Source organism: Triticum dicoccoides, chromosome 2B, assembly GCF_002162155.2.
Source record: "Triticum dicoccoides isolate Atlit2015 ecotype Zavitan chromosome 2B, WEW_v2.0, whole genome shotgun sequence".
Lineage (NCBI taxonomy): Eukaryota > Viridiplantae > Streptophyta > Magnoliopsida > Poales > Poaceae > Triticum > Triticum dicoccoides.
This window is the reverse complement of record NC_041383.1, coordinates 165368693-165384146: the sequence shown is the minus strand read 5'-3', so window position 1 is coordinate 165384146 and position 15454 is coordinate 165368693. Positions and strand designations below refer to the sequence as shown.

Sequence of the window (15454 nt, the reverse complement as noted above, 5' to 3'; positions counted from 1 at the left end):
GGCAGATGGCCGGCGCGCCGCGGATCGGTGATGTGGCATCTATGCCGATGGCAGCCGTTGGCATAGGTGGTGGTCGGTGCGCCTCGGATCGATGACGTGATAAACGCATCTATGCCGACGGCCTCCCGTCTCGGCCGTCGGCATAGATCGGACGCCGTTAGCCGCACGTCACGAGCGGGATCGCCGGGCCCGCAACTATGCCGAGGGCCCATGGCCGACGGCCGCTGTAGGCGTATCTTGGGCTAAGCCAACGGCTCTTCTGTGCCGACGGGGGCCGTTGGCATAGCTCGGGATAGTCCGACGGCTTTATTACGCCGACGGCCTGGACATGGCTGTCGGCATAGCCTAGACTAGGCCGACGGGGGCCGTCGGCATATATATGGCCGTCGGCATCGGGCCTTGTTCCGGTAGTGAATACAGGAGCGACATGAATTATTGCTCAGACTGAATGTGCTAATTTAACATCAGTCGGAAAAGAAAAGCCTATCCATCCACGCAGCCTTGGAGCTGCAAACCCACTCGTCCTAGCCAGCTCTGCACATGCCTACATCGCCATTCAAGACTAGATTACCAACCCGGTTTCCTTGAAGTCAGCACTCCGGAGCTCGATCGGATGTATGCTGAGTTGTGCTCGCATGTTCCCTGCGGCGTCGAGGGAACATGCTCTGCCCGATTAAGAAACGCAGACAGACCAACCCCTGCCAATTCTCCTCCACTCCCGCGTATAAATGGACGAGCCGAGGAGCAGCGTCTCCACGACCACACCTCAACCACACACACTGCAGCTTGCACTTCCTGTCTCCTGCCAACCCACACACACTCGTCGTTCAAGGATGGGTAGGGTTGCGATCTGGATCGCGTGCGTGCTGCTCCTGGCGGCGACATGCACGGAAAGGGGGCACCGGGGCACAGGGTGAGGGTTGGCTACCACAACCGGAAGTGCCCCGCGGCGGAGATTATCGTCAGGGTCGTCGTCGGCAAGGCCGTCTCCCGGAACCCCGGCCTCGGGGCCGGCATCATTCGCATGGCTTTCCACGACTGCTTCGTCCAGGTGCGTGCCGTACAGTTAGCTGCTTGCTTTTTCATGCATGTAAAGCGACGAGCACGCGGTTAACATTGGCTTGTGCAGGGCAGTGACGCGTCGGTGCTGCTGGACGCGACTCCGGCGAACCCGCGGCCGGAGAAGCTCGGCCCGCCCAACTTCCCCAGCCTGCGTGGCTTCGAGGTGATCGACGCGGCCAAGGCGGTCCTTGAGAGGGTCTGCCCTGGAGTCGTCTCCTGCGCCGACGTCATCGCCTTCGCCGCACGCGACTCCGCCTTCTTCCTCAGTAGCAGCAGGATCGACTACAAGATACCGGCGGGGCGGTTCGACGGCCGTGTGTTCGCTCGAGACCGAGGCGCTGCAGTTCCTCCCCCCGCCCTTCTTCAACCTCACGCAGCTCGTCGACAGCTTCAAGGCCAAGAACATGAACGAGGACGACCTCGTGGTGCTCTCCGGCGCGCACACCATCGGCGTCTCACACAGCTCCTCCTTCACCGACCGCTTGCCCCCGAACCCCTCCGACATGAACCCTGGCCTCACCAGGCTGCTGCAGATAGGACTGGACGTACGAGCGAGCTTTTCGGCTCGGCCCGAAGCTCGCTCCAGCTCAGCCCGTTACAGCTCGGCTCGATAGGATTATCGAGCGGGCCGAGGTCTGAAAACAGGCCCGTTTCGCGACCGAGCCGAGCCGAGTTTCGACCGGTCCAGCTCGGTGGCTCGCTTGCGGCCCAGCCCAATTCCACCATCGATCACAATAGCTAGCGCATTAGGGCACGAGCAACGACAGCCAGTCTCTCGTCTCTCCCTTTCTCTGCTCTGCGCCGCCTCGCCTCTCTCTTGCCACGCTGCAAATCTGGATCGACGGCGACGAGCGACGCCGCGCTTCCTCGCCAACTCTGCACCGACGGCGACGGGCGGCGCGACCGTTCCTCACCACACCGGACGTAGACGGACGCGCCTCCCCTGGTTTCTCGCGGAACGTGACGAGCCGGAGCAGGTACTTCCTTCCTTCCCAAATCCCAATCCCTAGCAGCAGCTCTCTGAACTTAGTACGCATCTGATGGATCAATGGATGGATGGATCGATGGATGTAGTCATGTAGTTCGAACTTCCCAAACCCTAGCCGTAGGTGTCTGCACTAGTACACATCTGGTGGATGGATGGATGGATGGATCGATGGACGTAGTCAGGTAGATGTAGGGCTAGATGGGTGGATGATGGATGGATGTGTTGTAGTCTGTACGGCTAGATGTAGCAGCAACGGATGGATGGATCATGGATGGATGGACTTGTAGGGCCGAATGGATGGATAGATCAACATTTTCATTGATTCCATGTGTAATTAGTTTTCTGTTGTTGATGAACTGGTTGATGATTGTTGGAAATATGCCCTAGAGGCAATAATAAATTGATTATTATTATATTTCCTTGTTCATGATAATCGTTTATTATCCATGCTAGAATTGTATTGATAGGAAACTCAGGTACATGTGTGGATACATAGACAACACCATGTCCCTAGTAAGCCTCTAGTTGACTAGCTCGTTAATCAATAGATGGTTACGGTTTCCTGACCATGGACATTGGATGTCGTTGATAACGGGATCACATCATTAGGAGAATGATGTGATGGACAAGACCCAATCCTAAGCCTAGCACAAGATCATGTAGTTCGTATGCTAAAGCTTTTCTAATGTCAAGTATCATTTCCTTAGACCATGAGATTGTGCAACTCCCGGATACCGTAGGAGTGCTTTGGGTGTGCCAAACGTCACAACGTAACTGGGTGGCTATAAAGGTACACTACGGGTATCTCTGAAAGTGTCTGTTGGGTTGGCACGAATCGAGATTGGGATTTTGTCACTCCGTGTAAACGGAGAGGTATCTCTGGGCCCACTCGGTAGGACATCATCATAATGTGCACAATGTGACCAAGGGGTTGATCACGGGATGATGTGTTACGGAACGAGTAAAGAGACTTGCCGGTAACGAGATTGAACAAGGTATCGGTATACCGACGTGATCTTGACGTGAGCACATGCCTTGACGTGATCTTGAAGGTGTTCAAGATGGATCAGTCAAAGAAGGAGTTCTTGCCTGAGTTGTAAGGTATGAAGTTAAGACTTAAAGCTCGACCATGGCAGAATAGAGAGAAAGGAACGAAGGTCGTCCCCTATGCTTAAGACATAGGCTCTACAGTATGCTATGCTGTGTACCGCACCTGAAGTGTGCTTTACCATGAGTCAGTCAAGGGGTACAAGAGTGATCCAAGAATGGATCACAGGACAGCGGTCAAAGTTATCCTTAGTAACTAGTGGACTAAGGAATTTTCTCAATTATGGAGGTGGTAAAAGAGTTCGTCGTAAAGGGTTACGTCGATGCAAGCTTAACACCTATCCGGATAGCTCTGAGTAGAGATACCGGATACGTATAATGGAGCAACAATTTAGAATAGCTCCAAGTAGAACAGTTATTTGGAATAGCACCAAATAGAACGTGGTAGCTGCATCTAGGAGATGACATAGAGATTTGTAAAGCACACACGGATCTGAAAGGTTCAGACCCGTTGACTATAACCTCTCTCACAAGCATAACATGATCAAACCCAGAACTCATCGAGTGTTAATCACATGGTAAATGTGAACTAGATTATTGACTCTAGTAAACTCTTTGGGTGTTAGTCACATGGGGATGTGACCTTGAGTGTTAATCACATATCGATGTGAATTAGATTATTGACTCTAGTGCAAGTGGGAGACTGTTGGAAATATGCCCTAGAGGCAATAATAAATTGATTATTATTATATTTCCTTGTTCATGATAATCGTTTATTATCCATGCTAGAATTGTATTGATAGGAAACTCAGATACATGTGTGGATACATAGACAACACCATGTCCCTAGTAAGCCTCTAGTTGACTAGCTCGTTAATCAATAGATGGTTACGGTTTCCTGACCATGGACATTGGATGTCGTTGATAACGGGATCACATCATTAGGAGAATGATGTGATGGACAAGACCCAATCCTAAGCCTAGCACAAGATCATGTAGTTCGTATGTTAAAGCTTTTCTAATGTCAAGTATCATTTCCTTAGACCATGAGATTGTGCAACTCCCGGATACCGTAGGAGTGCTTTGGGTGTGCCAAACGTCACAACGTAACTGGGTGGCTATAAAGGTACACTACGGGTATCTCTGAAAGTGTCTGTTGGGTTGGCACGAATCGAGATTGGGATTTTGTCACTCCGTGTAAACGGAGAGGTATCTCTGGGCCCACTCGGTAGGACATCATCATAATGTGCACAATGTGACCAAGGGGTTGATCACGGGATGATGTGTTACGGAACGAGTAAAGAGACTTGCCGGTAACGAGATTGAACAAGGTATCGGTATACCGACGATCGAATCTCGGGCAAGTACCATACCGCTAGACAAAGGGAATTGTATACGGGATCGATTGAGTCCTTGACATCGTGGTTCATCCGATGAGATCATCGTGGAACATGTGGGAGCCAACATGGGTATCCAGATCCCGCTGTTGGTTATTTACCGGAGAACGTCACGGTCATGTCTGCATGTCTCCCGAACCCGTAGGGTCTACACACTTAAGGTTCGATGACGCTAGGGTTATAAAGGAAGCTTGTATGTGGTTACCGAATGTTGTTCGGAGTCCCGGATGAGATCCCGGACGTCACGAGGAGTTCCGGAATGGTCCGGAGGTAAAGATTTATATATAGGAAGTCCTGTTTCGGCCATCGGGACAAGTTTCGGGGTCATCGGTATTGTACCGGGACCACCGGAAGGGTCCCGGGGGCCCACCGGGTGGGGCCACCTGCCCCGGGGGGCCACATGGGCTGTAGGGGGTGCGCCTTGGCCTACATGGGCCAAGGGCACCAGCCCCAAGAGGCCCATGCGCCAAGATATAGGAAAAAGGGGAGAGTCCTAAAGGGGGAAGGCACCTCCGAGGTGCCTTGGGGAGGATGGACTCCTCCCCCCCTCTTAGCCGCACCCCTTTCTTGGAGGAAGGGGCAAGGCTGCGCCTCCCCCCTCTCCCCTGCCCCTATATATAGTGGAGGGGAGGGAGGGCATCCATAGCTGAGCCCTTGGCGCCTCCCTCCCTCCCGTGACACCTCCTCCTCTCCCGTAGGTGCTTGGCGAAGCCCTGCAGGATTGCCACGCTCCTCCATCATCACCACGCCGTTGTGCTGCTACTGGATGGAGTCTTCCTCAACCTCTCCCTCTCTCCTTGCTGGATCAAGGTGTGGGAGACATCGTCGAGCTGTACGTGTGTTGAACGCGGAGGTGCCGTCCGTTCGGTACTAGGATCATCGGTGATCTGAATCACGACGAGTACGACTCCATCAACCCCGTTCACTTGAACGCTTCCGCTTAGCGATCTACAAGGGTATGTAGATGCACTCTCCTTCTACTCGTAGCTGGTTTCTCCATAGATAGATCTTGGTGACACGTAGGAAAATTTTGAATTTCTGCTACGTTACCCAACAGTGGCATCATGAGCTAGGTCTATTGCGTAGATTCTTTGCACGAGTAGAACACAAAGTAGTTGTGGGCGTCGATATTGTTCAATATGCTTGCTGTTACTAGTCTTATCTTGATTCGGCGGCATCGTGGGATGAAGCGGCCCGGACCAACCTTACACGTACGCTTACGTGAGACCGGTTCCACCGACAAACATGCACTAGTTGCATAAGGTGGCTGGCGGGTGTCTGTCTCTCCCACTTTAGTCGGATCGAATTCGATGAAAAGGGTCCTTATGAAGGGTAAATAGCAATTGGCATATCACGTTGTGGTTCATGCGTAGGTAAGAAACGTTCTTGCTAGAAACCCATAGCAGCCACGTAAAACATGCAAACAACAATTAGAGGACGTCTAACTTGTTTTTGCAGGGTATGCTATGTGATGTGATATGGCCAAAAAGGATGTGATGAATGATATATGTGATGTATGAGATTGATCATGTTCTTGTAATAGGAATCACGACTTGCATGTCGATGAGTATGACAACCGGCAGGAGCCATAGGAGTTGTCTTTATTTATTTGTGACCTGCGTGTCAACTTAAATGTCATGTAATTACTTTACTTTATTGCTAACCGTTAGCCATAGTAGTAGAAGTAATAGTTGGCGAGGCAACTTCATGAAGACACGATGATGGAGATCATGATGATGGAGATCATGGTGTCATGCCAGTGACGATGATGATCATGGAGCCCCGAAGATGGAGATCAAAAGGAGCAAAGTGATGATGGCCATATCATGTCACTATTTGATTGCATGTGATGTTTATCATGTTTATACATCTTATTTGCTTAGAACGACGGTAGTAAATAAGATGATCCCTTACAACAATTTCAAGAAGTGTTCTCCCCTAACTGTGCACCGTTGCGACAGTTCGTGTTTCGAAGCACCACGTGATGATCGGGTGTTAGATTCTAACGTTCACATACAACGGGTGTAAGACAGATTTACACACGCGAAACACTTAGGGTTAACTTGACGAGCCTAGCATGTACAGACATGGCCTCGGAACACGGAGACCAAAAGGTCGAACATGAGTCGTATAGAAGATACGATCAACATGAAGATGTTCACCGATGATGACTAGTCCGTCTCACGTGATGATCGGACACGGCCTAGTTTGACTCGGATCATGTAATCACTTAGATGACTAGAGGGATGTCTATCTGAATGGGAGTTCATAAGATGAACTTAATTATCCTGAACATAGTCAAAAGGTTTTTGCAAATTATGTCGTAGCTCACGCTATAGTTCTACTGTTTAGATATGTTCCTAGAGAAAAATTAGTTGAAAGTTGATAGTAGCATTTATGCGGACTAGGTCCGTAAACTGAGGATTGTCCTCATTGCTTCATAGAAGGCTTATGTCCTTAATGCACCGCTCAGTGTGCTGAACCTCGAACGTTGTCTGTGGTTGTTGCGAACATCTGACATACACGTTTTGATAACTACGTGATAGTTCAGTTAAACGGTTTAGAGTTGAGGCACCAAGGACGTTTTTGAAACATCGCGAAACATATGAGATGTTTTGAGGGCTGAAATTGGGATTTCAGGCTCGTGCCCATGTCAAGATGTATAAGACCTCCGATGACTTTCTTAACTTGCAAACTAAGGAGAAAAGCTCAATTGTTGAGCTTGTGCTCAGATTGTCTGAGTACAACAATCATTTGAATCGAGTGGGAGTTGATCTTCCAGATAAGACAGTGATGGTTCTCCAAAGTCATTGCCACCAAGCTGTTAGAGCTTCGTGATGAACTATAACATATCAGGGATAGATATGATGATCCTTGAGGTATTCGCGATGTTTGACACCGCGAAAGTAGAAATCAAGAAGGAGCATCAATTGTTGATGGTTGGTGAAACCACTAGTTTCAAGAAGGGCAAGGGCAAGAAGGGATACTTCATGAAACGGCAAATTAGCTGCTGCTCTAGTGAAGAAACCCAAGGTAAAAACCCAAACCCGAGACTAAGTGCTTCTGTAATAAGGGGAACAACCACTAGAGCAGAATTACCCTAGATACTTGGTAGATAAGAAGGCTGGCAAGGTCGATAGAAGTATATTGGATATACATTGTGTTAATGTGTACTTTGCTAGTACTCCTAGTAGCACCAGGGTATTAGATACCGGTTCGGTTGCTAAGTGTTAGTAACTCGAAACAAAAGGCTACGGAATAAACGGAGACTAGCTAAGGGTGAGCTGACGATATGTGTTGGAAGTTTTTCCAAGCTTGATATGATCAAGCATCGCACGCTCCCTCTACCAAAGAGATTGGTGTTAAACCTAAATAATTGTTATTTGGTGTTTGCGTTGAGCATAGACATGATTGGATTACGTCTATCGCAATACGGTTATTCATTTAAGGAGAATAATGGTTACTCTGTTTATTTGAATAATACCTTCAATGGTCTTACACCTAAAATGAATGATTTATTAAATTTCGATCGTAGTGATACACATGTTCATGCCAAAAGATAGTAATGATAGTACCACCTACTTGTGGCACTGCCACGTAAGTCATATCGGTATAAAACGCATGAAGAAGCTCCATATTGATGGATCTTTGGGCTCACTCGTTTTTGAAAAGTTTGAGACATGCGAACCATGTCTATTGGTGTATATGCATGAAGAAACTCCATGCAAATGGACCGTTTTGACTCACTTGATTTTGAATCACTTGGGACATGCAAATCATACCACACGGGCAAGATGACTGAAAAGCCTCGTTTTCAGTAAGATGGAACAAGATAGCAACTTGTTGGAAGTAATACATTTTGATGTGTATAGTCCAATGAGTGCTGAGGCATGTAGTGGATATTGTTATGTTCTTACTTCACAGATAATTTGAGTGGATGTTGAGTACATTTACTTGATGAATCACGAGTCTGAATTATTGAAAGGTTCAAGTAATTTCAGTGTGAAGTTGAAAGATCGTCGTGACAAGAGGATAAAAGATCTATGATATGATCATAGAGATGAATATCTGAATCACGAGTTTGGCACAGAATTAAGACATTGTGGAAATTGTTTCACAACTGATACAGCCTGGAACACCATAGTGTGATGGTGTGTCCAAACGTCATAGTTGCACCCTATTGGATATGGTGCATACCATGATGTATCTTATCGAGTTACCACTATCGTTCATGGGTTAGGCATTAGAGACAACCACATTCACTTTAAATAGGGCACCACATAATTTCGTTAAGACGACACCGTATGAACTATGGTTTGGAGAAACCTAAGTTGCCGTTTCTTGAAAGTTTGGGGCTGCGACGCTTATGTGAAAAGGTTTCAGGTTGATAAGCTCGAACCCAAAGCAGATAAAATGCATCTTCATAGGACACCCAAAAACAGTTGGGTATACCTCCTAATTCAGATCCGAAAGCAATAGGGATTGTTTCTTGAATCGGGTCCTTTTTCGAGGAAAGGTTTCTCTCGAAAAGTTGAGTGGGAGGATGGTGGAGACTTGATGAGGTTATTGAACCGTCACTTCATCAAGTGTGTAGCAGGGCACAGGAAGTTGTTCCTGTGGCACGTACACCAACTGAAGTGGAAGCTTATGATAGTGATCATGAAACTTCGGATCGAGTCACTACCAAACCTCGTGGGATGACAAGAATGCGTACTACTTCAGAGTGGCATGTAATCCTGTCTTGGAAGTCATGTTGCTAGACAACATTGAACCTACGAGCTATGGAGAAGCGATGGTGGGCCCGGATTCCGATAAATGGCTTGAGGCCATAAAATCCTAGAGAGGATCCATGTATGTGTAGAGTTTGGCAGAACGGCTCGATGGTCGTAAGGCTAATGAGTACAGATGGATTTCAAAAGGAAGACGGACAATGATGGTAAATGTCACCATTAAGAAAGCTCGACTTGTCGTTAAGATGTTTTCCGACAAGTTCAAGGAGTTGACTACGATGAGATTTTCTCACTCGTAGCGATGCTAAGAGTCTGTTGGAATTATATTAGCGATTACTGCATTATTTATGAAATCTTGCAGATAGGATGTCAAAACATTGTTTCCTCGACGATTTTAATGAGGAAAGGTTGTATGTGATACAACCAGAAGGTTTTGTCAATCCCGAAAGATGCTAATAAGTATGCAAAGCTCCAGCAATCCTTCTAAGGACTGGAGTGAGCATCTCGGAGTTGGAATGTATGCTTTGATGATGATCAAAGATTTTGGGTGTATACAAAGTTTATGAGAAACTTGTATTTCCAAAGAAGTGAGTGGGAGCACTATAGAATTTCTGATGAGTATATGTTGTTGACATATTAATGATCAGAAATGACGTAGAATTTCTGGAAAGCATATAGGGTTATTTGGAAAGTGTTTTCAATGGAAAACCTGGATTAAGCTACTTGAACATTGAGCATCAAGATCTATAAGGATAGATCAAAACGCTTAATAGTACTTTCAAATGAGCACATGCCTTGACGTGATCTTGAAGGTGTTCAAGATGGATCAGTCAAAGAAGGAGTTCTTGCCTGAGTTGTAAGGTATGAAGTTAAGACTTAAAGCTCGATCATGGCAGAATAGAGAGAAAGGAACGAAGGTCGTCCCCTATGCTTAAGACATAGGCTCTACAGTATGCTATGCTGTGTACCGCACCTGAAGTGTGCTTTACCATGAGTCAGTCAAGGGGTACAAGAGTGATCCAAGAATGGATCACATGACAGCGGTCAAAGTTATCCTTAGTAACTAGTGGACTAAGGAATTTTCTCAATTATGGAGGTGGTAAAAGAGTTCGTCGTAAAGGGTTACGTCGATGCAAGCTTAACACCTATCCGGATAGCTCTGAGTAGAGATACCGGATACGTATAATGGAGCAACAATTTAGAATAGCTCCAAGTAGAACGGTTATTTGGAATAGCTCCAAATAGAACGTGGTAGCTGCATCTAGGAGATGACATAGAGATTTGTAAAGCACACACGGATCTGAAAGGTTCAGACCCGTTGACTATAACCTCTCTCACAAGCATAACATGATCAAACCCAGAACTCATCGAGTGTTAATCACATGGTAAATGTGAACTAGATTATTGACTCTAGTAAACTCTTTGGGTGTTAGTCACATGGGGATGTGACCTTGAGTGTTAATCACATATCGATGTGAACTAGATTATTGACTCTAGTGCAAGTGGGAGACTGTTGGAAATATGCCCTAGAGGCAATAATAAATTGATTATTATTATATTTCCTTGTTCATGATAATCGTTTATTATCCATGCTAGAATTGTATTGATAGGAAACTCAGATACATGTGTGGATACATAGACAACACCATGTCCCTAGTAAGCCTCTAGTTGACTAGCTCGTTATTCAATAGATGGTTACGGTTTCCTGACCATGGACATTGGATGTCGTTGATAACGGGATCACATCATTAGGAGAATGATGTGATGGACAAGACCCAATCCTAAGCCTAGCACAAGATCATGTAGTTCGTATGCTAAAGCTTTTCTAATGTCAAGTATCATTTCCTTAGACCATGAGATTGTGCAACTCCCGGATACCGTAGGAGTGCTTTGGGTGTGCCAAACGTCACAACGTAACTGGGTGGCTATAAAGGTACACTACGGGTATCTCTGAAAGTGTCTGTTGGGTTGGCACGAATCGAGATTGGGATTTTGTCACTCCGTGTAAACGGAGAGGTATCTCTGGGCCCACTCGGTAGGACATCATCATAATGTGCACAATGTGACCAAGGGGTTGATCACGGGATGATGTGTTACGGAACGAGTAAAGAGACTTGCCGGTAACGAGATTGAACAAGGTATCGGTATACCGACGATCGAATCTCGGGCAAGTACCATACCGCTAGACAAAGGGAATTGTATATGGGATCGATTGAGTCCTTGACATCGTGGTTCATCCGATGAGATCATCGTGGAACATGTGGGAGCCAACATGGGTATCTAGATCCCGCTGTTGGTTATTGACCGGAGAACGTCACGGTCATGTCTGCATGTCTCCCGAACCCGTAGGGTCTACACACTTAAGGTTCGATGACGCTAGGGTTATAAAGGAAGCTTGTATGTGGTTACCGAATGTTGTTCGGAGTCCCAGATGAGATCCCGGACGTCACGAGGAGTTCCGGAATGGTCCGGAGGTAAAGATTTATATATAGGAAGTCCTGTTTCGGCCATCGGGACAAGTTTCGGGGTCATCGGTATTGTACCGGGACCACCGGAAGGGTCCCGGGGGCCCACCGGGTGGGGCCACCTGCCCCGGGAGGCCACATGGGCTGTAGGGGGTGCGCCTTGGCCTACATGGGCCAAGGGCACCAGCCCCAAGAGGCCCATGCGCCAAGATATAGGAAAAAGGGGAGAGTCCTAAAGGGGGAAGGCACCTCCGAGGTGCCTTGGGGAGGATGGACTCCTCCCCCCCTCTTAGCCGCACCCCTTTCTTGGAGGAAGGGGCAAGGCTGCGCCTCCCCCCTCTCCCCTGCCCCTATATATAGTGGAGGGGAGGGAGGGCATCCATAGCTAAGCCCTTGGCGCCTCCCTCCCTCCCGTGACACCTCCTCCTCTCCCGTAGGTGCTTGGCGAAGCCCTGCAGGATTGCCACGCTCCTCCATCATCACCACGCCGTTGTGCTGCTACTGGATGGAGTCTTCCTCAACCTCTCCCTCTCTCCTTGCTGGATCAAGGTGTGGGAGACATCGTCGAGCTGTACGTGTGTTGAACGCGGAGGTGCCGTCCGTTCGGTACTAGGATCATCGGTGATCTGAATCACGACGAGTACGACTCCATCAACCCCGTTCACTTGAACGCTTCCGCTTAGCGATCTACAAGGGTATGTAGATGCACTCTCCTTCTACTCGTAGCTGGTTTCTCCATAGATAGATCTTGGTGACACGTAGGAAAATTTTGAATTTCTGCTACGTTACCCAACAATGATCTACTTGTTGTAGCATAGCAGCTTGAAAAACAATCTACTTGCTGAAAAATTACATAGACTCCATGTCTAGTTAGTTTTGCTATTGTTGATGATTGACCGTTTGTTGTTTACTGATGTGTGCAGACGCCTATCGTCGCAACAATGGACAAGCAAAAGGGGAAGGCGAGTGGGAAGGAGAAGGAGAAAGAGAGGACGTTGGACTCCATTATGAAGAGAAAGTTGCCGGTCTCGGGGATGCACAAGGGGAATGGGAAGGGCAATGCAGCAGCTACTACACGGCTGCCAAGGAAGCTGACAAATGATTCCAGCAATGTACCAATCGCTGAGTTGTTGTATAGGGTAAAAAAGAAACCTCCGCCTCGACGTCCCTCTGACCCCACCGGCACTGGCATGCGTGCCGGAATCGCCGTTGCCTCCGGCTCCGCAAACTACTATGAGAGGGAGGCTACATCTTCACAGTCGCAGGTATGTACGTGCAAAATATATATTTGTGCAAGCTTCTGTATGTACTGTTTTTGCTTTTTGAAAGTCAAATTTCAGCACGTGTGGAAGAGTTTTAGGTATGTCTACTTGTTACATTGGATGTTAACTTGTCAACTTGTCATCCTATGCTTGAACTTAGATATGTCTACTTGTGTGGTTTTAGATGACTACAGGAGTTCTTTGAAACCAGAAATGGTGGAAGCGTTGGTGTGCGGTGCTAGTTATATCAAAGGTCCTCACAAGGACTTCAATGTGGTGGTATGATTCTTATCTTTTTCTTCTATGATTTCTGTCTATTTCTTGTATGTGGCTAACTTACAAATAATTAGGAAAGGGATGAAGATGAGGAGGACGATGTTGAGAATATCAAGTTGCCCAAGATTGTTGATGTGGGGGGTGACAACAATTGGTAACTAATGTTTTTACATGTCTCAGTTTTCCTATCTTGACATATTGAGAATATCAAGTTTACAAATCTGTGTTACATGTAGATTTTCTCCATGTGGGTGTTGCTCTTGCTATTTTGAAGATGGATGTCTACATGATCTTCTCATGTGGATTGTTGAGGTCAACGTGATCATCTCGTGCCATTTCTTTTGTTGTGATGAACTTCAAATTATGTGTGCTGTTGTGATGAACTTCGAATTATGTGTGCTGTTGTGATGAACTATGGACCTTGAATGATGTTTTGATGAACCATGCACTTTCAACAATGTTTTTGTGAACTTGTGATGAACTATGAACTTTGTATTATGTGGTTTTCACTGGTCATTGTTTGGCTGTCAACATTTTCTCAGTTTTATGTCAAAGTGGTAAGTGTTATGCTATGCAAAATTTCCTTGTTTGGCTGTCAATATTTGATGTTTTCCTGTGTAACGTTCAATTGAAGTGCTGTCCAAAATTCAACAGAAATGCTGCCCAATTCTTTCTCTTATATGTGTTCCATTGTTACAATTTTTGTAGAAGAATTCATATAAGAACATTATTTTTCATTACTATGACCATTTCTTAAAACAATAGTCTGCTGGATTGTTCATTTTTAGTAGTATAAACTGTTTGTTGTACAAAATGTAGGTTTAATTGCCGCAAAAAATCAAGTATATGCACTATATACAGAGGTCTGTACTATTAAATGGTTCTGGGAGAAACTGGCTTACGAGCTGGCTCGGTCTGAGCCGAGCCATAGCCAAAGCGAGCCGAGCCGGTTGAAGTAGGCTCGTTGGCTGAGCGAGACGAGCCGAGCCGAGCCACTCCAGAGCGAGCCAAAGCCAGGCTCGGATCAAGCTCGGCTTGGCTCGGCTCGTGTCCAGCCCTAGCTGCAGAGCAAGTGCCCCGTCAGCCCCAACTTCACCAACGACCCCACGGTGGTGCAGGACATCATCACCCCCAACCGGATGGACAACAAGTACTACACCAACCTGCTCAAGCGCAACGTCCTCTTCACCTCCGACGTGGCGTTTCTGACGTCGGGGAAGACGGTGCTGAAGGTGATGGAGAACGATTTCAAACCCGGGAGCTGGGAGAAGAAGTTTGCCAAGGCGATGGTCAAGATGGCTGCCATCAAGCTCAAGACCGCTGCCAACGGGGAGATCAGGAGGAACTGCAGGGTCGTCAACAAATAAGGTCGCTAGCTATTTGTATTTAGGACTGTGCTAGATCCGCACGATTAGTTCGCTATCTTCCCACGCTCGCTATAAATCGCTAACGGTTTTTTCTGGTTTTTCACCGCATAATATGAAAATAAAATAAAAGTGCTTGAAAGAGGATTCGAACCTAGGTCTATGCAATACCTATTGAGCCTAATAACCAACTAAGCCACCTTTTGTTGTTGTCTATTGTAGGTAAACAATGTTATTTGAACCTTTCTTATTTCCGCCATATCAGAAAATAAATAAAGTTTGGCTTGGTAACTTTGGCATGATCAGCATGATAATTAGGGTATGAGCGACATGATAACTATACCATGATAAGGCTGATAACTACAGTATGAGAAGGTTAAGGCATGAGGAAGTATGGTAATTTAACACATAAATTACCGATGAAAATGTTTAAATAACTTTTTTCCCTTGGATGAAAGATACCATGGTGTTTAAAACGTAAGATATTAGTTATCAAGTCTGTGATGTATACATTATCATGTTTTTACATAGAAATTACCGGGTGTATATTTTTCAACAATAAAAATTCAGGTCAAAAATTATAATGGCGTTTGTATATAAGTTATCAGCTTAGTATGTGTCTATTAACATGCTATTTACATTTAAATTACGGGGTTGCCCCCCCTCGCCACAGACGCCAAATTATCAAGTCTGCGATGTGTCAGTTATCATGTTATTTGCAGAAGAGTTATCGTGGTATGGTTCAACAACTCCTCCCACCCTACCCCCGTCGATAAAGTTATCAGGATTGGGTACATAATTTATCATTTCTACGATGTGTGACTTATCATGTTATTTGCATAGAAGTTATCGTGGTATGTTTC

General features: G+C 46.4%; 1 protein-coding gene across 1 annotated transcript; it reads left to right on the top strand.

Annotated features, from left to right (window-relative positions):
• Positions 1–780: 780 nt before the first annotated feature.
• LOC119367453 (peroxidase 2-like) lies at positions 781–14594 on the top strand. The gene is made up of 3 exons (XM_037632961.1): positions 781–1051; positions 1130–1595; positions 14295–14594. Exons 2-3 carry the CDS (start codon positions 1467–1469, stop codon positions 14592–14594), a joined length of 429 nt encoding a protein of 142 aa, XP_037488858.1. The 5' UTR covers positions 781–1051; positions 1130–1466.
• Positions 14595–15454: the final 860 nt, after the last annotated feature.